Below are 25,182 nucleotides of genomic sequence, written 5' to 3'. Positions count from 1 at the left end.
ATGTTTCCCTTCTCTTTCTCTTGACAGAGGTCATCATACAGGGTGGCCAAAGCAGTTTCTTTGTCAATGCCAGGCCTAAACCTCTATTGAAATGGATCAAGAAAATCAGTTTCTTTCAAAAGTGCCTGGATCTGGTCCTGCGGTTTAACTTTACCCCTCCCTCAATGGTGCAGTCTTCCATTATCTCTTGAGACAGACAGATGCCAACAGACATCTCCTATCAGCCCCAGCCAGCACCCTTATGCTGGAGCTGGATGATTATCAGGAACAGGGAAAATCTCATTTTGGTTCATGCCAATGGCACAAGCTGCATCTTCGGTTGAAACCAGCAATGAAAGAAATCTAAACCTATTTCCAAATATATCGAGGTAACTCAGGTAACCTCCTGAGAAACTAAGGATATGTTCTGAGACTGTGCTGCTAACTGAGTAATAAAGCTTGTAGTCTCCATGGCGAGTAAGGTTCTCTAGCTATCTGATGATTACATGACAATACTTAGGGCAATTGCCATTTTTTAAAAATCACACTATTTTATAGACTCGTTTTATGCAATAGGGCTTTGCAACTGTACCTGTGCTACTGGACACACTATCCCTTGGAGAAAGCAAAGACCTATCCCCTACCTCCATGTGGGTGATGCTGCCATGACCTTCCTAGCTGTACTACGTTTGTTGAATGAGTACAACACTGGACCCAGGTTTCACTATTATAAAGAAGATATTTCGACAGGCATATACATTCCGCACTGTTCCTAAACCTCTTGGTGCCTTGAGGAAAGTAAAAGAAACAAGCCAAAGAACAACTTTTTTCTAAATGCCCCTCCGAACAGCCAGTGACTCAAGAGAGGTGTCTTGCTTGGAGGGAGGGAACCCAGCTCCCAGAAGCTCTGATTACACTGCCTGCCCTTTTCTGTAGCCACAGAGCAACCAACAAATTCCAAACGGGTAGTTAAAACAAAAGACCACACAAACAAACCCAAGAGTCTTGTTGCATCTTAAAGACTAACCAGTTTATTATTGCCTAAGCTTTCATGGTCTTCAGTCAGATAGTCAGATATACCATATGAAGTAGGCTGTGGCTCATGAAGGCTTATACCACAATAAATTGTTTAATCTTTCGTGCTGGGTAGCCAACATGGTGCCACCCAGATGTTAGACTAAAATTCCCTGTCAGCCTCAGCCACTGTGGCCCATGGTCAGAGGTGATCAGAGTTGTAACCCACCAACATCTGGAGGAGCACCATGCCACTTATAAGATTTCACAAACTTACAGTAATTGTGGTGTTCTTCCTAGGAGAGAGGAAGAGGGAGCTCCCAGGAACCACCGGTCCTCTAACAGAGGGCTAAAACCAGTCTGGCTGTCGCTTTGAGAGCTGCAGTCATATCTCTTTGATTCTCTGGATAACCTAAACAATTAGTACTTACAGAATGAAGCAGATGGTGCAGCCTTCCTTCTCGCTTGATGTAAACAATATACCCAAACCGGGATCACCACAAACTAGCATTTCAGTTTCATTTGCTGCCTTGAGACTCGCAAGAGTGCTCCTTCATTTATGCCTCTGCCATGTGTGAAAAAAGCTCACATTCCCTTTGACACCACATAGCAAAGCTTACAATATTAGATCACTCAAAACAGCCTAGCAAGTCAGGCAGTTCTCTGCAGCCAGAAGAGCTATGGAGCCTGTGGGACCTTTCCTCTAGCTTTAAAGGAGCATTGGCCAACCTGGTGCCCTCTAGATGCTTTAGGGGCTGTAGCACAACAACAATGAGGATACCACACTGGCTACTCTTGCCAAAGGACAGCATGATGATGTTTACGTGGGCAGCTGGACTTCCAAGATATATCTTTGTTGTACATGTAATGGCCTATAACAGAACCCTACAGTAACTGCTGGCTTTTTTTGGAGGGGATGGAGTTCACAGCAGCTGACTCTGACACAGCATGAGAAGTTGCTGTTAGAAATTGGGGGAATTGGAAAGCCATCCATGCACCTAAAGGAACATTACAGACTATAGCCATCATATTTAAGGTTACTGCAAATCACTGTATTCTCAATACATCTTATTTCACTGGCGAGTCCAAAGTGTGATGCCAAGTCTCTGCTTGAACTCTCTCTTCCAAGCTGCAGTATTTTAGCGAAGTAATGGGGGGAAAGCAAGTTTACTGAACTTTCTTCTTGGCTGTGAGCAATCTAATCACTACATAATGTCCTAAATATAGTTCACCAATGGTTAGTGGGTTGTTATTTTTAAACTGGAGTCCCTGCATGACACCACTTCTGTACACCTGCAGAAATCAGCAATATTGCAATGACTTAATTGTCAGCGCACTGAAGGGATAGAGGCTTAAGGGATCACATGAATACAGATGAAGAGTCTTCTCTGTGATTGAAATCTACCTGGGAATTAAGAGAAAATCACAGAGAGGGTGAAGATCAGCAAGGGACATGGAAGTGTCAATTCTTCAAGAGCCTTGTCATAAATAAGCCAGATGCTAGGAACCGGAAGGAAAGAGCTGGGCCAGAGAGTCAGATCTGAGGAACAAAGTCAGGGGTCAGAGCTATGGGAATGAACAGGAAAATCCCCAGACCCAGGAAGATGTTGTGGGGAAGGATTCAGATGACTTGACTTGAGAGGTCATGGGGTCATATATACCCCAACCGTAAGTGGCATGCCCTCCCACAACAACTGAATGTTTGTCAGAATCCCAGCTGACCCAGACCATGGAGAGATATCTTCAGAGGGTTGAGAGCACCCTGCTACGGAGAAACCCACATACATGGGGAAACCCACATTGCTCAAATGGCACCTGTTGATCTCATGCTTCACCTGGGTTTGCAAAGGACTCCTAAGTCCTACCTTGATGGCCAGTTCTTCCACTACAATCCCCACACCCCAGCTTCAAGACCAACAGTGGTGGCAGACCAGGCTGGGAGCCCAAGTCTCAGGAGAAGCACCTGTTTGGCTGCCAGATGGTTCCAGAAGCAGGAAAAGAAGGAAGGGTCTACTTGGAAGGATAGACTCGGGAGGAGAAAACAGGGGGAAGCAGAGAACCAGGTGGAGGCAGGGACAGTGCAAGTCCCTTAGTTTCCTGTGGACCTTTGGCAGGTTAACTTTGAGAGTTGATGAATGCCAAAAGCCTCTGCACTTGGACTCCCTCCCATCAGATGTCAAAGAGATAAACAACTACCTGACATTTAGAAGACATCTGAAGGCAGCCCTGTTTAGGGAAGTTTTTAATGTGTGACATTTTAATGTATTTTTAATCTTTTTTGGAAGCCGACCAGATGGGCGGGGTACAAATATATTATTATTATTATTATTATTATTATTATTATTATTATTATTATTTTATGTTTATGAACAACATTCAGCCAGGGTGTGAAAGGGCTCTACACACATATTGCTATACATGCACCCACAGGACAAGGGATTCTGGCCCAATTGAGACCCACCTCACATGGGGAAAGTTCTGCATCCATCAAGAATGTGAATAGAGACCCTTCATATGCCAAATGAACACACAGGTGGAGGGGTGCTCATGACATGTCAACTACATGTGGGCATGACAGCTACATGTGTCACAGCCTGGAAGGTGCCCTCGGAGGCTAAGGTCCCAGTTACTAAAGATATAAGGCATTCACCAAATACTTAGCAACAAGGGCAATGTTGCAGCTGCAGCACAGACCAAACAAGCTAAGGTCAACCACATAGAAGCAGTCAAGGTCCAAACATAATTCAGAGACAAAGTTCAAGGTCAACATCACAAAGCATTCAAGGCAAGGTACAATGCAGCAAGGAAGGGAGACTGAACTGAAGGACTAGGAAGAAGAAGTCAGAGTCCAGTGTTAATTCCAGAGGAAGGCATTATGTACTCTGATCTCCTAAATCACCCCCCAACTGCCACTGCTGGCATTAGGGGTATCAGGGATTGCTTGAGTAGACCCATAATTCTAGATCTTGGAAGCTTCAGAGCAGACTGAACAATTCAAGTTAATTTGAGGTGAATGTAAAAGCTAGTGTTCCAATATCCCAATAAATGTAGGATTTCAATTCATGCATTTCACAGGGCAGAACCTGGTCTACAAAAACCTGAGGCAGTAACAAACTTGTTAGTCTTTAAGGTGTCCCAAGACTGATAGCTGTTTTTCATTCTAATGTGAAAGTGTCTCATCTTTTAGTGGTGTGAAAGTTTACAAACACCACAGCCAGAACAAGGCAAAGTCTATATTCAAAGTGTGGTTGATTGTAGTATGGAAGAATCAAATTTGAAATTATCGAATAGCCAGTTTCTACACTTGGCTTCCCCTCCTCTCTCTTGAAAACTCAAATTTGAATTTCACATCACAAATCAAATTTTGGAGCAAAATGTTCAGCATAGTGGTTGAAATTTCAATGAATCCTTTCTTTTATGATTACATTTTGAGTTTCTCATATGAACCTGAAAATTATTTGGACTATAGGTTTCAGAATGTTCCCGAAAATGGTAATAAAACAGCAATAAAACAACAATTTTCCAATTCAGAATCAGCACTTGTGTAGATGAGGCTCAATTTTACAGTGAAATCCAATGCATGTTTACTCAGAAGTAAGTTCCATTGTTTTTAATGCAGCTTACTTCCTAGTAGGCGTGCTTAGGACTGCAGCCTCATACTGTGAAGTTTAAGGGCACTTCATGGTGCAGGGGAGCGGTAAATCAAAACATATGTGCTTACATTTGTTTCTAGGACATTCTGGCCACAATCCAACACAGAGTTAAGTGAGGGTAAGCGCACTAAAATGAATGGGCTTAATATATTTGACTCTGTGTCAAACTGTGGCCAACGAGGAAAATAGGATATAAACATATCATATAAATGAAAACTACGGTTTCATCCTTAATAGTTTAACGAAATATAAACATAGGTGTGTGTCTTGCGATCTTCAGCCTACTTCCGTCCAAGCCATTTCACTAACTTTTAATAGGACTGTTTTGGAAGACAGGGATTTATATGACATAGCATTTCACACTATTTTTCTGGGTGGATAGCTTAGCCACGGTTATGTATGCTCTTGATAACCTCCAAGATAGACTACTGTGATGTGTGATATATGAGGCTCTCTTTGATGGATGTTTGGAAACTGTAATTTGTTTAGAGAGTGGTCGTTAGGTGGCTGCCGACTGGGCCTGGCCAATTGAAATATATCTTCAACAGCTCCAATAGCTTGAAGCCTCTTTTCAAACACACTGTATGAGTCAAGTCCTGTACGGTTTGGCCCTGGGGTACCTGCAGGACTGAGAGCCAGTGTGGTGTAGTGGTTAAGAGCAGTGGACTCGTAATCTGGGGAACCGGGTTCGCGTCTCCGCTCCTCCACATGCATCTGCTGGGTGACTTTGGGCTAGTCACACTTCTCTCTGAAGTCTCTCAGCCTTAGTCACCTCACAGAGTGTTTGTTGTGGGGGAGGAAGGGAAAGGAGATTGTTGGCCGCTTTGAGACTCCTTAGGGTAGTGATAAAGCAGGATCTCAAATCCAAACTCCTTCAACATGAGCCTACCTGTGCACTGCAGCCCACTTCCAGCTACTCCTGAAATGATGGTGACTGCGGAGAAGGTCTTGTAGCCAAAGCACACCACTAATGATCAACAGGGAAGTTTCAGTAAATCTGGGGCAACTTCAAGGTATGCACACACACAAAAAGAAAAATCTAGAGGGGAAAACAGCCCCATTTAATGGCATGGGATGTTGCGTTAATGGGTCAGGGGATGAACCTGATGAGTGGGTACAGGGAGAAGTAAGACTGAGTAAGCGGGGGAAGAACAGGAGAATATTATATTATATTAGAATGGACCATCTCATTTCATTTCACATTTAATTTGGATATTGCCATTCTATTTTACTATACCCAAGGCGGTATAGTAAGAATAAGTCAGTATAAGTCGCTTCCTAGTTCATATCGAGAAGCTATTTTTTCAGTGTTCCAATGACAGAAGACAGAACTGTCCAAAAACATCAATGGAGAAATGAAATAATTTAATTTAGCTTTGACCGGACACCAGAGTGTCCACCCCAGCCTCCATTCAACCCCCATTTAGGCAGAGGGGAAGCAAAGGGAGTGGTGAACCCAAAACAGACTGAGCCTGCTCAGTGGGCATGGGATGTCAACTGATGCTTATGGCAGAAGGAAAACGAGAGAGAAGGAAAGAAGAGGCTGGAACCCACAACAGAAGCACTCTACACTGCAACATTTTGTTGCAAGGCCCCACTTGTATATATTTATTTAGCCTTGGAATGAGATTACTACACAGGACGAGTCAGCAATGCAATAGGGTTTAGTATCCATCCAAAGCAGACACAATGGAGGAATTTCTGGGTTGAAACAGCTGACACGCACACATCCTAAGGAAACTATTCCTTAGAATTCTTTTTAAGCATAAGTTTACAACGTGGCAAGGAATTTCACCGCATAACATGCTGTGGAGTTTTAACAGAGAACCAGTGACAGTTCCAGCAAAGTAGATGGAAATGACATCTGGCATCCTCATGTTCGAAAGTCTGTATTTTTGGCTACCATCAGGACTTCCCTCCCACTTTGTAAAGCTATGAAGTGAAGCTTCATAAACAGAGAAGTGTGCTAATTCAGACTACATAAGACAGCAGTTCTTTCTGGGAAATAAGGTCCAGTCTACATAGTTCAGCTGTTGCATAATTGTTACCTTTTACACATAAACACTGAGGGTCAGGACAAGGTGATCAGCACTTGCAGAAACTGCAGCACTTGCAGAAACTGCAGATAGATTTATTTTTAACCAATAGTTTCATTGTAATAATTGAAAGCTTAAACATTTTTACTTACAAAGAAAACTACAGCAGTTTGTTACTATCAAAATCTCTGCATAGGCATCAAAATGTAACTAACCAAAAGAATTATCAGCAATAAGAATGTAGCAAATAAATAAAATCCTAAGCAAACTTTTAATTTTCCAATTCCTTTTTCTTTTCTTTTTTACCTCTCGCATCTTGCACAGAAACACCCCAATCTTTGGAAATGTGTAACAAGTTCTGTCCTTAAAACTTCACTTTGGTGCCAACTCTAATTATCACCAAAGGGTGGAATTTGTAATAAATGTTTCCTATGCCAAGAAAAGTTCTCAGAAAATCTTGCCCTTTATGGCAGCAGCTCCTCCTTATGTATGCCATTTATATACGATCCCCAAAAATCAATTACAGGTGCACCTCACGAGGTTGGGCATTCTACAAAAGGGGAACTACCACTGAGAAGGCCCTGTCACAGGTCAATGTCAACAGGGAACCCCCAGTGACAGCACCAGCACCAAAGCTTCATCTGCCATTATAGGGACCAAGATGGTTAACACTGGGGAAGTGCCCTGTTAGGTATTTGGGTCCCAAGCCATTCAGGGCTTTCTTTACATGCTAACATAAACATATTGATTTGTGTCTGGTAGCTCATTGGTACACAGTTTTTAGGAATGGTAGCACACAGTCCCATTGGGCTGTCCCACTTCCCAACCTAGCTACAGCCTCCAGACCACCTTCAAGGGCAGCCCAGCATACAGTGAGTTACAGACAGGAGATACCCAGACCACAAAAAGCTGAAGCCAGGCTATACTTGAAGGCATTCACTTTTCAATGTTTATTTGTTTCAAACCATTCTTGGAACTGTTGTCAAAGACAATCTCAAGGCTTGAAGAAAATGGTGCTTTATTTCCATCCCGCACATTCTACAAGAGTCGAAAACCATAACCAGCCGCTTAGACCTAATAGCTCTTAGCCATGGGGATTAATGTTTGTTCCCACACAGCATTGGCCAGAACTTATGAACTGTAGCATTCCAAAGAACATTGCTTCCTGCACAATGAACTGTTTCAAGAGCAATCCTCGTTGAAACGGAAACTTGCATGTAAAAGTGGTTTGGAAAGCTGGTTACTTTTATGCTCTGGTTTTCCCTTGCAGCCTTCTTGATACCCAAGATATACCCAATTATGTCATCAATTTCCTTCAATTACTTCACAAAGGGTTCATGGGCACCCAGGGAATAAAAGGTTGCAACAGTAGCTTTTGTATCACTCAGCAATGGAATCCGGCATTCATAACGAGGCTCAGAAGCACACGGTGGGAAGGGGAGGGGAGTCATTTGCTTAGCATTCTTTAGCTCTATGTGGTATAACAGGAGCCTGTCATGATTTATCGCTGAATAGCACATTTATTTTGCTCGCGAGAGAAGCCTTTCATAACCTGCTCGTTTCTGAAGCGCTTCTGGAGTTATGAGATCTGAGAGCCCTCATAAACGTGTTGCCGTGCTGAAAAGCTCCAAGATAGCCATCTCCCTTCAGAACGTTTCTGTACCGAGATTTTTCAAACTCTGGATTAAAAACTTACAGTTACAGGAGAACGACACATTGGACTTGACGCATCTGTCTGTAACACCAGCAATAGCATAATCTTGTGACACTGTGCTGGCTTCTGGAGGAGAAAGTCATAGGTTGCGTTTCAAAAGAAAAACTAAAAATGCCCTGGGCGGTGGAGGTGTTCCTAATAAAACAATACGGCAGCCATCTTGTAAAATGTTCTGTCAAATGAGATCCTCTCAGGCACCAGCACTATCTTCATTTAGACATTTTGTTAAAACACAACTGAGTACTCCCTCATCTTGTTATATTATTTTTAATAATAATAATAATAATAATACCTTTATTGTCATTGTACAATCTGTGTACAATGAAATTAAATGAGCCTCACTTCCCACACCAAACACTCAGTATTGTTGTGCTCTGTGTGCTTATTGAACAACACACCACCTCGCAAGTCAATTTTGCTATGTTATTTTCCGTTCTACAGCCTAACAGCCCATGGATAGAAGCTATTTTTTAGCCTGTAGGTACAGCTGATTATACTTCTATATCTCCTGCCTGAGGGTAGAAGATTAAAGAGGTGATGGCCAGGGTGTGAATCATCCCTGAGAATTTTTCTCGCTCTCCTAAGGCAACGATCCCTTACGACATCATCTAGCGGACTCAAGGGGCAGCCCAAGATATCATGTGCTGTATTCACCACCCTCTGTAGAGATTTTTTGTCCATGGCTGTCAAGCCAACATACTACACTGTAATACAGTATGAAAGGACACTTTCAATTGTGCATGAAAAGAGTTCCTCAATTGTTGTTTGACATTATTCCTTCGCAAGACCCTGAGGAAATGGAGTCTCTGTTGGGCCTTTCTGACCACCTGGGTTATGGTGATTTTCCAAGTGAGGTCCTCACTAAGGTAAACTCTCAAGAATTTAAATGAGGAGACTCTCTCCACACAGCGCCCCCCCAAAAAAAAATACAACGGGGCAGGTTCCCCTCTCTTCCTCCAGAAGTCCAACACCATCTCTTTTGTCTTACTAATATTTAGGTGCAAGTTATTCTCTGAGCACCATGTAGATACTTTTTGAACCTCCCCCCACGTTGTTTCATCTCTGCCTGCAATTAGACCCATTATGGTAGTATCATCTGCCAACTTAATAATTACTGTGGATGGATCTGAAGATATGCAGTCATATGTGTACAATGAGTACAGGTAGGGACTTAGCACACATCCCTGTGGGGTACCATTAGTGATGTTGTCTCCATGGGTGCTGTTTTATTAATTGTTGTTTTGCTCTTAGTTCATGTGTGTGAGAGTGTGCACTGTATGATGTTTTATTTTTTATTTTAAAAAAACCACCTCTATTTCATTTTTTTTGAAGAAGAAGAAGAAAAGTGAGGCTATTTATTTTTAATAAATAAATATGTAAACTGATATCCAATTAAGATATACAAAGAAGTAGACCCATCAAAATTAGTGGACTCTTGAGTATGACTACCATCAGACATCACCCACTGTGCCAAATGCTAGCCCTATTCTAAGTAGATTCACTGGAAATAATGGACATGACCAACGAAGGGCCATTGGTTTTAATGAGTCTACTCTGAATATAGCATAGTTGGATACTACCAAGAGAATACAGCAATGGAAGATTTAAAAATTAGCCCCTAGAAATGTGGGCATACACCCTGAACAAGGGCTGGGGCAGTGGGGGAGAGAGCCAATATGTAGTTTTACCACTTTGCTATGACATTTCCCTCCAACAAAGTAATTTTGTCCTGTCTTCCTGACTCCAGTTTGTACATTTTTATGAGCTGACATATGATAAAATGTTCCAACATACAATCCACATATCCTGGAGCAGATCTCACTGAGTATAATGGGACTGATCTGGAATAAATGGGCATTTAATAGTTATATTAAAATATGCTTTTTCATGAAGGTTCCTTGAAAGACTTCGGGTGTTTTCGAACTATGGAAACAATCACCACACTTGTTGGTACAACTAAAACAAGTTTCTCATTGGTCCTTACAGTCATTAGTTAGAGCATTATGGCAAATACCACCCTAGAAGATTGTATTTGGTTATTTACCACTAAACTGAGATGTAAAACCAAGAGCACAAAACAGCAATGCTACACCGCCCTCTAGAGGTGTTTCCTTTAGCAGTAAATTAGGCTTGTTCGTTGTTTTGAGAGCGAATCTGCAAAATTTTCTACCTTGCTATTTCACAACCCATAATTGAGAAATACATTTTGTGATTCATATAAATGGAAATCTCTTTGTTCCAGAAGCAGATTAAAAGCTGCAGAAAAATCAAAGCCATGCTAGGGAGCATTAAAACCCCAGGAAAGCAGAACAGTTCTTAACCAATGTGTAAAACACAGAGGATTTGATGTCAGCTGAAAGAATAAGGGCAAGGCTTTCTACAGAAGTGCTGCCAGCAGGGCCTCACAGAGGTCCAGATGGGCCCAGGCCACTTCCAACATTTGGGGCCCAAACCCACAATCAAAATTTAAAATGACAAATTAACACACACAATCTAAGTAAGGTGCATCCACACACAAACAGAGTTCAACAACCAAAAGCTGCTTCACTGCTTGCTTCAGACTCACAACAAGAAATAAAAATGTTCCACATCAAAGCAAGTCTGAGAACTAAACAAAGTAATGGGGGGAAACTGCACAGTTGAAACGTGTCAGATTCTCAAATATTCAGGCTGTAATCCTAACCTCACTTGGGAGTAATTCCTACTGAATTCAACAGAACTTACTACTGAGTAGACATAGTTAGGATTGCATTGTAAACGACAGTGCAAATGACATTAAAAAAACACGGTTTGTGGGGAAGGACAATTTAGAACTTTCTAGCAGTATGTGATTATTATCTGTATGCAAAGGATACACCATTATACCTGTCCATTTTCTTCATGAAACCTGCTTTCTTGATTAGAGTCACATTTTATGACTTCTGGAAGCCTATAAAGAGTGGGAGAAAATCCCCAGAAGTGGGACTTTTGACAGTACTAATGCAGAGGAGCTTATAGTCAAGCTTCACATATACATTTTTGTACACATTGATTGGAGAACTGCATCGCAAAATTCAGAGAACATTTTGAGGAATAGCTGTGTTTTGATTTATTGGTTTAAGAAGTGCAAATTAGGTAGTAGCTTCTCATTAATAACACTGACATTGTCTCCCATCTCTATGAGACAAGTGAGCCTTCCTTAATCCCAGACTCTTTGAAAAGAAATCAGATAAATCATTTTGCAACACCCGATTCCTATGATTTTCTGAAACATCTTACTTGAATTGCTATTCTGCCAACTGCAGATTTCGTACTGGTTCTAGAGTTGTTAAAGAACGTAATACATAAATTCTGACTCAGGCTAGCAGCAAGCTAGGCACTTACGTCCCTTGGCTCTATCCATCATTAATGGGGAATGACTATTCCAGCTTGTTTGGGCTTCTGTCCAAGCTACCTCTTCACACTGGGCAATACCGAGAGCACCAAAGCAAGCTGTACAGAGTTTTAAGCAAATAGCCAATATCCTGTTACATAACAGAACCACTGAGCATTCCCTCTACTATGAGAAGGGACAAGTTACATTTATCAAGACGGCCATTTGATCACGAGTGATAAATAGTTCATACACAATTTAATGGGAAGTGGATACAACTTAAGTCAATCTTTTAAATATAAATGAGAAGCCTTGGAGGAAACCCAATCCCTCCCAAAGCAGCTTTGAATCTACCCCCCTTCAGCTCTGAAACTGAAAACCGTGGCGCGCACACAGCTTCTGTTGAGATTAGCGACCGGTCAGGAGAGCAGGGCTGCACCTGCAAAGTTGTGTGTTATGACATTGGTTAATAACCTGCATAAATCACAGTCTTTGGGAAAACAAATAAAATAACTCTCAGGGTCCTTTGACACGGGGTGGTTGGGGAAAACATCACAGTTTATTGTGGGAGCTGAACCATTCCAGACATGGCTACCTGCCTCCTCGTGTAAGCAGAAAATCAAGGTTCCCTACATTCACAAAGCATTTCTGAAGAAAGGGGAATAAAGTCTGACATTCAAAGAGAAATATGCAGGGTCTGATCCCAAGCTACTTTGGGGCAGTTGCTCTGTTCAAACCAGGCAACATATGAAAACGTGTCAGACTTCCCTGTTCTATTCAGTTTCAAAACACTGTGTTTACTACTTTCAGACCAAGTTATGTTACTGTAAGAAATATGTGTACAGTCGTACCTTGGAAGTCGAACAGAATCCGTTCCAGAAGTCCATTCGACTTCTGAAATGTTCGGAAACCAAAGTGCGGCTTCAGATTGGCTGCAGGAAGCTCTTGCAGCCAATCGGAAGCCCTGCCAGACGTTCGCATTCCAAAAGAACGTTCGAAAACCGGAACACTCCCGGGTTTCGATCGTTCGGGAGCCAGAACGTTTGACTCCCAAGGCGTTCGGAAGCCGAGGTACAACTGTATAGGGTTAAACCAGACTTTCTACCTAAGGATAATATTGGAACCAGCTATGGTTGAAACTGTGGTGAAAGCTCACTGGAAGTGGGACTCTTTTTACTGTAAACTGCTGCCACGGGAAGGAGGGGTCATCAGGATTGGCGCTGTGGCACCTGAAGAGGGGGTTTAATTCTTTCCTTCCATGCCATAATCCCTCTGGAGGGAAGCCCAAGGAAGCATCATTCCCTAATGTAATGGACTTGCTAGATGCAGAGAAGTAGCAGGAGGCACCAGATGGGGAACCAGATTTATCTGTTTATATCTTTAACCTTATTACTTGAGAACTCCTAGCTAAAGTTGATGCTACACTATACCGTAGGTAAAACAACACACGTAAAATAAAACAACACTTGTTATTTGTTTCTGTAAGTATACTGCATGTGGGTTATATAAAAACTATCCAGCTTTTTAGGAGAGAATAATAGAGAAGTCTTCCCTTGAGGTCTTGCTCACAAAGTATTTAAATTAAGGCTCTGAAGCGATCTGAACGCAAACAATAACTTCTAGGTCTCAGCACTTCCTGTCAGAACTATCATTTGCTTTTGCTTTTTTTAAATCAACAAAAGAGCTCCCACAGCAAGCGCAAATACTGAAACCATTTGAATGTATAACCACACTGCAAAGTGCAATTACATTTTTGAATTTACTCTTATTGCATCTGTAATGCAAATGATTTGTCTCCGGGGGCTGCTCTTTGCACTTGCAGCGAAGCCGCTGAGCACGGGAAACGCTGAGCACAGCAACATGATTCTGGCATGGTGTGGCCGGCAGGGGGGGATGTAACACCAAAATAAAAGTGTGGCAATGGGAACCTTTGAAAGAGCAGAGAGATACAACTCTGCATTTATGAACGCAGATAGTTAACCACCCAGTTCGATTTTCTAAAACGGCAACGGAGCTTTATTTTGCAACCTACTGTTAAATAGTGCTGAGGACGCTTTTTTCTGGGGAAGTTTCTAAGGTTCCCTTTTCTTTTTCTCACACCTTGCTCTCCCAGGAAAAGGAATTCCACTTTGAAGAAGTTTATCCAAATGTTTATCAATCACTCTGTAATGGTGGTCACTATCCTGCCAACCCCCTCTGCCAACTATTCCTCAGAATGATACCCGATTCTAGACACAACCTGGCAAAGGGGCCTTCCAATCACCCTTGCCTCTCCTTTAAATTCTCCTTTGCTGACTAGAAAGTCACTACAACTGTTGCAATGCAACAAAACCTTGTGCAGGTGTGAGGCAGCTGTGGTGACAATGGGTTAATTTCTCCATCTCTCGAAGCCACCAGGACAAATATTGTTGAGTACACATGGCTTGCCCAGAGATGCAAGAAAATAAATCGACATGAAGAGTTGTATCCAATGTAGCGCTTAGCGGACCCTTCTATCAGCGCATGGATTTCTCCTTGCGCAGCAGAACAACATGCCCTTCTCCTCCCATCACCTCCCCAAATCTGTTCTAATCCCTAGCACAAAAATGAGTTGAATGCTGCCCCAGTATAACTTGTTTTTTGGGAATGTGTTGTGCACAGCATTCCACCCACAGGCACAGGAGATTTTTCAACAGGGTTTTGTAGCTCCCCACTTCTGATAGCTGTCTCCTGAGCTCAGAATAGAAACTTTGGTGGCTCTTAATGCTCACCCTTTATACGAAGGGAGCCCTTAGGACCCCAGGGTTTATCTCCAGCCCAATAAAAACTCAACTCATTCTCTCCCTCCTCACAGCTACCAGCGGGTCTCCAAATCTCCCACGTATTCTGCTTACCTGGCTACAGATGATGATAATCTACACTGTATCAGAGACATGAAGAACTGGAAAATGCTATTTTGCAATCTAAACAGCAGCGGTAAGGTACCTTGAGAAAGATACCAGTGGTACCAGTGGTGGGAGGGTCAGCCCATTGTGCCCTGGACCCAATATGACTCTGATTGACTTAGAATAAGAATAGTTCTTTGCCTACTGTGCCAATTCAGGTCAAGTCCCTTCACTAACATAAGCATCAAAAGAAAAAGTCCTTCCCTAGAGGATAGTTCAATCTAAATGCCAATGGCAGAGGGTAACAATATATGGAAAGAAGTAAAGAGAGAGGCAAATGAGACAAGGGATGACTGGGAGAAATTACAGCACTTAGGTTTGGGTTCAGTTGGAGAAGGGGACACAGCGTATCAAAGGAAGGGGACCAAAATAGTATCTACATTCTCTTCCCTTTTCTCTCTGCCACTAGCTTCTCAATTTTGGTCTAATTATGTGCGAGATATTTTGTTATGGAGAAACTGGGGGGGAGGGGTTGAAAGGGAATGAGTCTCCTTGTTCCCCTTTCATAATTAGCTCAAGAGACACACAGATGTTTGCTAAAGGCTACAGAAGCATCGTGAAATCAGTGTGACACTGCCATGTTTCAAGATTTGCCACAGTTCACAATCAATGATCAATCTTTCCCCACCCCACTCCCTCCGCACCCATCTATGACCACATGGCTGGCATCTGGCACCATGTCTGCATCAGCAGAGGCAGCTGGAGCCCTGCCACCAAGTCTGCTCACGGTGCATACCAAAAACAACCAGCTTGTGGGCACTGGGAAGGAGGAACGGGGAGGCAGTAGACACTTACCAATATTGCACATTCCTGGAAAGGGTAGCCAGATGGCTGGTAGGCTGCCAAAGCAGGCACGACACCGGGCACTCTGGCCATCCTGCTGAGAGAAGCTGCCATTGGTTTTCGCCATTCTTGGTCCCTGCCTGTTTTAAGAGTCAACTTAGTGGTTGTGGTGCCTGACAAACAGCAAAGTGTGGGTGCCTGCATAACACAAGGGAAGAGAACTTAGCTGGGGTGTTGCTGAGGGAAGAGAGGAACTGGCTTTGTCAGGGACTTTCCCCTTGTGCTATGTCAGGGAGGGAATAGCTAGAAGTGTTTCTGAAGGACGTTGCAAGTATGGGGATGGAGGAAAGAAATCTGGTAGGCAAGAAGGTGTAAGCCAGGGATGGGAAACCTTTTTTTTTTAGCCTGAGAGCTGCATTCCTTTCCAGAAAGCCTTCCGATAACTAAGAGCCTCTGTACGCTTCAGGTTGTTTCTGCTCCCAGCTAAAGGCGCCATCCTTTCCTGCTGGCTTGCTCATATGGGTAGATTCAGCATACCCCGTTGCTGGATATAAAGCAGAGCTAAAGAACCTTTTTCAGTATTCTTTTCTAGGCAGTCTTCCAAAGGCCATGTCCCAGTAGTGGGCAGTGCAAGAGGCAAATGTTGGTGGAGGCAAAAGAGCAAATTTTACCACTGTGTAGTAGGCTAGTTTCTACACACACCTACACACCTCTCTATCCTCCACTTATGCAAATGAGAGAGATTACCATAATTCAAGGACATATTCCAGTTAGGTAAACACACCTGGGGTGCAAGGCGTATCCATGAGAGGCATAGCCTGGGGTTGGGGGAGGTGTGATGAGGGGGAGTTCTGAGGATCTGAGAGAGAAGATGGGGGGGGGTCACATTTTGTCCCTGAGCCTGAGGTTCTCCACCTCTGATTTAAGCAAAGTCATGTTGTATATATTGCTTGCAATGCCTGGATAATCAGAGTGAGATATATGCATGCATTGTGACAGAGGGATGTATATGGATGGGCAGGTGTCTATGCCCTATCTTCATGCAACTATAAGAAAAGAGCACTTGACTTTACCAGCTTGACCTCTAGAATTTTTAAAAATGTGATAGGGAGATAATGACACACATTCTAAATGTTGCACACAATTAGCAACATGCAGCCTGCTGAGCCAGGAAATATAGCAGGATGTTCAAAAATGAGGCAGTATGAGAGGGGATATTTTTGTAAACTGCCCTAGGAATATGACTGAAAGTGGGGCTAAGGGGTCTGGTGTGGGTGGGTGCAATGAATGGCAATTCAGGATTGGCTAATCCCCAAGAGTTAGCTTTTTATGCTACAGATTTCTTAAAGCCTAAAATCATTACCTTTGGGAGTTGGCAAGCTAGTTCTTTATCATTTACTTAATATAACGGCCAGCCTCTTTGATCAATGGATTAGAAGTTACAAATCTGCCAGACAATTGAAGCACTCTAGGGCTTGTTCCAGGGAAACAAATGGAACAGCTACAGGTTTCCTTGTCTTTCACTGGCATTATGTACGTGTAACTGTGCAGCTTATAGCCCAAAACAAGTCAATTGGTTTTATGAGCTCTGACATTCTGATATACTAAAGCCACGGGTCTCAGTGCCCCAACATTCCTGGGAAAGGGCCTATGTACAATTTTGTTATGTCACTGAACAACCTTGCAAGTTCCAGAAAAAAGTCAGGAGTGCAGGAAGCTGCCTTATACACAGGGCTTTTTTTCAGCCAGAACTCACCTGAACTCAGTTCCAGCACCTTTCAGGTGAGCATCATTGCCATTATAAGAGAACAGGGGAGGTGTTATCATGAGTTCTGGACCTCTTTTTCTAGAAAAATAGCACTGTTTATCCCAAGTCAAACTACTTGTCCACCTAGCCCAATACTGTCTACTTGGACTGGCAGCAACCATCTAGGGTCAAGCTGCAAACTGCCCCAAGGTACTGCATGCTAATATAATTTCTTCCTTTTAAAAAAATAAATAAATATTAAAGGTTTTCTTTGCTTACGAAAGTACATGCATTGTCTCTTTTTTTCATGTCGTCGAGTCTTTTCTATATATCAGTTGCATTCGATGCGAGAACTTAGTGTTGTATACAGTATAATCATCTTAGCTCCCTTCTGCACCACACAGTTAAAGTGGCATTATACCCCTTTAGACAGTCACGGCTTCCGCCAAAGAATCCTGGGAGCTGCAATTTGTTAAAAGTGCTGCGAGTTGTCAGAGATTTCCACCCCCCTCACAAAGTTGCAGTTCCCAGAGTAGTTTAATAATAAATTTGGGGGGCTCTGGGGAAGCCATAACTATTGATACTGTTTTAAGTGTATACAGTGGTGCCCCGCAAGACGAATGCCTCGCAAGACGAAAAACCCGCTAGACGAAAGGGTTTTCCGTTTTGGAGGTGCTTCGCAAAACGAATTTCCTATGGGCTTGCTTTGCAAGACGAAAATGTCTTGCGAGTTCCTGCGGGGGTTTTTTTCCTCCCCCCCCCCTTTTTCCCAAGCCTCTAAGCCGCTTAGCCCCTTAACAGCTGATCCGCTAAGCCGGTTATCAGCTGATCCGCTAAGCCGCTAAACCGCTTATCAGCTGATCCGCTAAGCCGCTAATAGAGCTAATCCGCTAATCCTTCAATGGGCTTGCTTCGCAGACGAAAAAACCGCAAGACGAAGAGAATCACAGAACGGATTCTTTTCGTCTTGCGAGGCACCACTGTACTGCAGAATGGAGCCTTAGAGTCAGGCAGTTTTTCCAAGGCACTCAGATAGCCTTTTCCCCCCATATAGGAATTCCACAGTGACACCAACTTACACCATTCATATTCAATGCATAGAACAATTAGTTTCAAATGTTCTAATTTGATGATGCTACAAGCCCAGGAGAGCCTGGATGCTGTGTTTCAATGCGGCAAAAATGGTGCACTGCTAAGACCATAGATGTTCACAGAACAGGGAAGAAGGCATTCATTCCATCAACTGAAGTAAACTCTCACCCTCTCTCTCTTTTTTTTAAAGGGATTATTATGCATTTTTAAAAACGAATTTGCCTGCAGTATGTACTGCACTGATCACAGTCACATTGTATGTCTCCATGTGTGTGCTTGAAAAATTACAATACAAAAAGGCATCTCTTCAGGGGGGAGAAAAACCACATGAAATTGGGCTGGGAGGTAGCCTGGGAAACACGATTACCTTGGCAATAACCTAGGGGTGTACTGCTTTGAGGGAGCATATTATTTCCCAAGCCAAAAAGATATGTATCTGCTTTTTAAAAAGAGAGTGAGGAAAGCTGCCATAAGGAACTGCAGGTTTCAGCAACGTGATTGGGAAAAGGCCTCTGTGTTCATAATTTTACTTTCAATGCCACATTCATGCAGCAAGCAGTTTCAAATGTAAATATGCTTGAACAAATTCAGTGCCACAAAGGAGAGACTTTTTGAAATTATTGCTACCACATTATGACTTTATTTCGCAAAGGGATTTGAAGACATTTAAAAAGGCCTTCTAGAAAAGCTGGGTTGGTTTCACACACACACACACACACACAGAGAGAGAGAGAGAGAGAGAGAGAGAGAGAGAGAGAGAGAGCGCTTTTTTTAAACAAAGCAATGTGGGATACAGAACCGTGCTTATCTCCACAGCAGTCATTTGGGATAGAATCAGAATTTAAATAGGATGCAAAAAAGAAAAAGCTACTTTTCAAGGGCTAAATTAATGTGAAATTTCTCAGGAGGAAAAATAAGAAGAAAAGGCAGCTGTTTGGTTTACCATATCAAAAAAGAAAAGGAAATACTTGATTACACTGCACCCATGGTTTAAAGTTAAGCTAAGGCAGCACGAGTCTGACTGGTAAACATCATTTAGCTCATTCTTAAGAGGCTTAGGGAATGCCACTGTTAAAATGTTTTGCAGCACATTCCTGCAACAGCCAATAGGATGGAGGGAAGTTAAGTGCATATGAAAGAAATCAGAAAAAAGAGCTTGAATCGCTTTTTGAAAAAATGAACACCCTTCTCAAAGGATTTGCTACTTCAATCCATGAAGATGTATCCCTGAACTGCATCAGTGTGAGTATCATCATGAAATAGGGAGACTTTCCTTGTTATGACTTTATTAAATCCAAAGCATATTATATGAGAGCATTAGATTTGCCAGAAGCTTGTTCAGCACCTGAGGTCCTCAGAATAAATCCAGCTCCTTTATTTAAATGCGGCAGCAATTCTTTATCTTTCTCCTTGTGATTGTTAAATATGGCAAATGTCATTATTTATAAGACTAATTAATTAAAGTTGCTAGTTGCCGCAATACAAAATGGTCTCTGGGCAACTCACAACAATTTTAACCTATATTAAATTTTAAAGCAACGACAACAACTTTATAATATTACAAAAAGCATGATCAGCAGTTCAATAATTAAGACATATCTCATGTAATCAAATATATGGGAGAAGGAGGGATAAAATAAATGCAAAAAACCCAACAACCTGTCCACTACCAGTTTCCAATCAGTTTTAAAACCATGAATTAGACACACAGAGACACAGCAAAAAAATAAAAAGACACTTGCTTCCAATTAGGTTATGCGGCCTCGGCCCAGATTCAATTAAACCAGTGTGCTAGTGGAAGCCTATGCAAACCTCCTGACAGCTAGTGGCATCCCCCAGCCCCCACCTAAGACTTGTTCCTAAATGCTTTTTGCTTGTTTCCAAAAACAAACATCTCTGTGACCACAGATGAAAAAAGGACCATTGTATTTTGCTATTAATAAAAATACAGAAGTGTTGAAAAGGGATGTATGAGACCCAGCTGGTTTCACTATCCTTGTCCTCCCTCCCACCACCACACATCAGAGCACAAGTTAAAGGCACTTTTGGTCATGAAAGGATGGTCCCCAATTTCCATTGACTCTCCCATCTGGCATCAGTCCCCCACACCATATGAGACCATGTGAAGGTACATCATGCACTCCCAAGTGGCACAACATGGGATGGGGAGGTGAGGGAGGCATGGAACATTGGTAGAGCAAATGCTTTGCAGACAAAAGATCACAGGTTCAATCCCTAACATCTCCAGTTGTAGGAGATGCTGGGAGACTCCCCTGCACAAGACCCCCCAAAGCCACTGCCAAACAAAATAGTCAATATTAGGATAGATGGACCAGCAGTCTAACTCAGTACAGGGTAGCTTCAAATATTCACTGAAGTGGCAGCCACAGACTGATTTTTATTTATTTAGAAGTGACACCAATGGTTGACTGAGAATGGTATGCGCAGCCTGGTCCAGGATCTTAATCACCCTACCTAAGGATCCTGTTACGAACTCTATATTATGATGGAGCTCAACAGTGCCAACTGGAATTTCTGGTATTTCATAGACACATACACCCCAGTGAACTCTGAATAGACAACTATTCTTTACATTCTTTTTGAATGCAGGTCTTAAAGTAAAGCCTTCCTATACAATGACACAACAGGTCCAAACTGGCAAAAATGTAAACTTCTTTTGAAGTTTAAGTTCAGAGTCATTAGGAAATTGGAGCTAACCTCTATGAAACTTTCTGATTCTCTACAGATACTCAGAATGGAACAGATCTCATGAAAAGGCCCAACAACAATCTATCTCTACTACGGGACTTTTGCAAGTCTCAGATTCCCATAAATACTGAGATGTCGCTCTCAGTCTTGCCTTCCTGGAAACATCTAAACAGAATCTGAAAGATGTTGTAACTCAGAACCTCTCTTCTGGAAAGAACTCTGTAACTTGTATCATAGGATCAGCAAAAGCTGGTGCCAGTTGTGACTGTTAAGAGAGAGGTCAGAGGCCCAAAATTAATAGAATCAAGTCAAGGATAGGTGGAGCCAACTAATTCTGGTTATGTTCCCATTCTCTTCCCTGCTGAATTCTACAAAGGCAGCTCTAAGGAGGAAGCTGACAGCCATTGCTACTTCTTTGACTGGTCTTAATTAAGGGGGCAGGCAGGTAGGTGTTGCCTAAGGGCAGACTAGGGGGGCAGTACCCCACACGCTCTAATGGACCATCCTCCATCCTGCTTATTATGAGGGGCAGCAGTTATTATTACCAAAAGGAAACGAGGAGACTTCCAGCACTGCTGAAATGTGTTGCTGAATTTTCAAAGAGAAGAAGACAAAGGGCAAAGGGCAAATGGACCAAAGAGCAGAAGACAACTTTTCTTCTACCCATTCAGAAAACACAAACTCTTGCTCCTCGGATCTCATCACATTTAAAGCCAGCAGCTTCTATATGTCACTGAAGCAAACTGTGATAGATTGAAGTTCTTCACCATTCCACTAACTCCTTAATTCCACTACCGCCTTAATTGCCATGGGGGAAAAGAAATTGCCATCATACTTCAAACATCTAAGATTAATAACAAATGCAGAGGATAATTAAATGGGGAGATTTAAACTCAACTAAATTCATCCATTTATTACACACTTGGTTGCCTGACTAAAATTAGGTAACTAATCTGAATATGACTGATGAGAAATAATAGTAATGAAGGAACATTTTTTTTTATTTTTAAAAAAGCACAGGACAAAGATAAGTACTTGCCCTAAGTGCAATTTTCGCTCTTGTTTACAAAGACATCCCATCTTGCTTTGTATGTGGTATGTGTGATTGCAAGGCATAAATGGAGCACACTGTTAATTAGTCAACACAAGCAGGATCATTTGTTTTTGCTCATGTTTAGGCTTTGATCTAAATTTCACTTGCAATTCCTGTCAAGATTGTTTGTCACACTTTCACACAATAAGTGAGCAGTAGCGGAACTGCTAAGCCCATATCCAGCCACTTCTGCTTGACTCGTCTTGCACTATGTGTCTTGAAGGAGAGGAAGATAGCATTTGATGCTCTGCCTCAAGCAGCAAGGTGTCTTTCCGGAAGGCACATCTGAAATCTCCTTTCCCAGGCCACTCGGAAAAAGACAGAGGTTGCATTGCAACTGGCAGAGGGACACCAGTGAACACAAAGACGGGCTCCATTTGGGACTGTTAGAACAGGAGCTATCTTCACTGCCACCAGCTGCTGGGAACTGCAAGTGGGAAGGGTGATGTTGGGCTAGATAGGCCTTTGGCCTGGTCCAGCCTGGTTCTCTTTATGTTCTCAAGGGTTCCTGTTGCCCCCTCCAAGGGTCTCTTGTAGGATGGGTTTCTTAATAAGACCTGCTAAAGAAAGCTGCCTTTAACCGTGGTGGTGACATTCTGAAGAATTTTCTGAAACAAAAGTGCTCCAGGCCACATTTTGGAAACAAAAATATATCAAACTCAGCAAAAAAATATTTTAGAAAATGTTGGGAAGGAAATTGTCTTTGCCATTTTTTTTTTAATGTTCAAGGAATGTAGAATGAAAATAAGAGCTGATAGTTTCTGGAACATTTTCTATACTCAGAGATTTGCTTTTGATGTTGCCAGCTTCATATAGCTAGGAAGACATGTGTGTCTGAGCGCCATGGGAGAGTACAAAAAGAAATTGAAAATAAGCTCCTGTGTTTAGAAAAAAAATTACCACGACCTGAGCAGAGGGTTTGTGACTAAACAAAGCCATTGTGAAGAAGCCATGCCCATGGAACAGAACATTTTGTGATGGATGTGGCTACTGGTGGCACATGGCTTGCTAATGCAAGTAATAGAACTGCCAAGCGTCCTAGAGAAATCATAGTCAGAGATAAGCCAGGGAAGCAGAGCAGAGGAGTGTGGAGAAACAAAGCAGAGCTGGGGAGACTCTCTTGTTCAAGGAAAGTCCCAGTCTAAACAGGAAGCCTTTTATAGCCCTTTCTGTCCTGGTGGACCCAAAAGCGAGCCAGGGTGGGAATTCTGAAAGCTCACCGGAGAGGGCAACCACACATCCAACCCAAGATTGGTTCTGACCCTGGTGCACACACAGAAATTCCTCTCTCAATTTCACTCTGCTAGTGCAGTTGTTACCTTCTGTTCAAGATTTAAGAAGTAGAAGGTGGAATATGAGATTCCCAATGAACGTCACTGTCAGGGAACTGCCATCAGCTCAGAGGCGAGAGGTGGAAGGGCAGTTTGGTTACAGGGAGCCTCCAATGATCGTGAGAAGCAGCACTTCCTCCGCAGAGAAGGGAAGCCACGCCTCCAGTGGGGAAGGGATGCAGGGCTCAGAGGATGCAAGGGAGAGCCACAGCACCGAGCAGGAGCAAAGCGGGGGGGGAGGCAGGTCCCCCGTTGCCCACGCCCTCTCTGCGCAGTCGGTTTACGTGCAGAGAGGGGAGGCGTAGGATGGGGGTCAAGAGACTACTCTGCTGGGGAAAGTTTAAGGACCGCCCACTCCCAGATTCAGCTAGTGACTGAGCAAGACATGGAATTGAGACGCTCTGCACTGTGAATGTTTTTGCACCAATAATAAAGCCTTTGAAAAGACCAGTGGGGGTCTTGCCTGTTTGCTCTCGAGCAACCACGCCAGCACACTTAACAGTCACCCTAGGTAGAATCATGGTGCTGAGGCAACATTTCAAAACGTCCCATAGAAGGGAGGTATTTCTGAGCCCTTCTACTTCTGATATATGTAAAAGGTGTGTTATTACCATGGGACTGTGGCCTGTCTCCAAATATGTGAATTTAGTCCTTGTTGTTCTGATAGTATCAAAGGATTGAAATTTGCATCCTGGGGCAAACTAGCATTGCCAAGTTGTATTTCAAGAACGTGGGCACTGGGGTTGGCTCATATAAAGAGTTTCATGGGAATGTGGTCCTTATTTTCTATGTGGGTATCTGATACAAACAAAGCCTGTACAAAATGTGAACCACTAACCCAGGGCTAGAAATCTTTTTTTCAGCTGAAGGGCTGCATTCCATTCTGGACACTCTTTTGAGGGCCACATGTCAATGGTGGGGCTGCTCATAAATTATTGTGTTTGTACAATTTGCTAATTTCCACACATACGCACACCGCACACTGTTCTCCAACAAGAGGCATGGTCAGAGTTCAGAGATTTATTCTAGCTAGGCATAAAACACTGAGGCTGTGAAGCAGGTCAAATGAAAGATTTCCGAGGGCCAGATGTTGAGGCCCCCAGCCAGAGTTTTCACATAACTGTAGTAAGCCATAAGCAGCACCCCATTTAGGCTCAATCAATTTCTAAGGCTAAATGAATCTACTGCCTTTCTAGGTCTGCAAAAATGGTGGAATTCGCAACCACTTCCCAGGCCCCATTGGTTGGGTGATGGGTTGCATTAGGTCATAAACAATACAGGCCTAAGAATAAGAATAGATGTTTCAAGTAATGTAAAGCCTTTGGAACTTTGCAGGCTGGTCAGAAATAGTATAAAGACAGCAAGAACCAAAGTGTTCTGTAGGTTGGTGCAAGGATAGATGCCATGCTGGGAAACCCTAGCAGAGAAGTGAAACTTCAAGCAGCAGTTATTCTGAGTTCTGCAGTACTAGGAGTGTTGGGCAAAGTTCATTTGTTCCACACCTGTCTCCTGTGATATCATTTTACAAAGGTCGCAGCAGCAAATATTACAAGCATGCACCTCATACTCTTCAGATCATACCATCATGTGCCTTGCTTTTGGTGGTACATGACATAGAAATCATTTTTGGGATCTCTGGATACCAAAAACAAAGTTTTGGGGAACAGGTTTATGCTAGGACCTAAAATGAAAGTCCCAAATAGGTAAGAAACTTGGGGATGAACTTTGCAATCCACAGCATCAATTCAAAGAAAC

The 25,182-nt window shown here is 42.7% G+C and overlaps 1 protein-coding gene across 4 annotated transcripts in view; it reads right to left on the bottom strand.

Moving 5' to 3' along the window:
* Positions 1-25,182, bottom strand: part of HDAC9 (histone deacetylase 9) — a 428,850-nt gene that overhangs the window by 322,887 nt on the left and 80,781 nt on the right. For 2 of the 4 annotated variants that reach the window (XM_083467859.1, XM_083467860.1), the window contains exon 1: positions 15,468-15,635. The exons of 1 other annotated variant lie outside the window; for it this stretch is intronic. In XM_083467859.1, coding sequence (XP_083323985.1) covers positions 15,468-15,582 — 115 coding nt within the window. In that variant the 5' untranslated portion in view covers positions 15,583-15,635. Of the gene's footprint in view, positions 1-15,467; positions 15,636-25,182 lie in introns of those variants that run through there. One more of the 4 variants, XM_083467862.1, reaches the window with a different exon arrangement.

The sequence above is a fragment of the Podarcis liolepis genome (assembly GCF_965112155.1).
Source record: "Podarcis liolepis genome assembly, chromosome: 12".
NCBI lineage: Eukaryota > Metazoa > Chordata > Lepidosauria > Squamata > Lacertidae > Podarcis > Podarcis liolepis.
The sequence above is the reverse complement of the archived record's forward strand: the minus strand, read 5'-3'. Positions and strand labels throughout refer to the sequence as shown.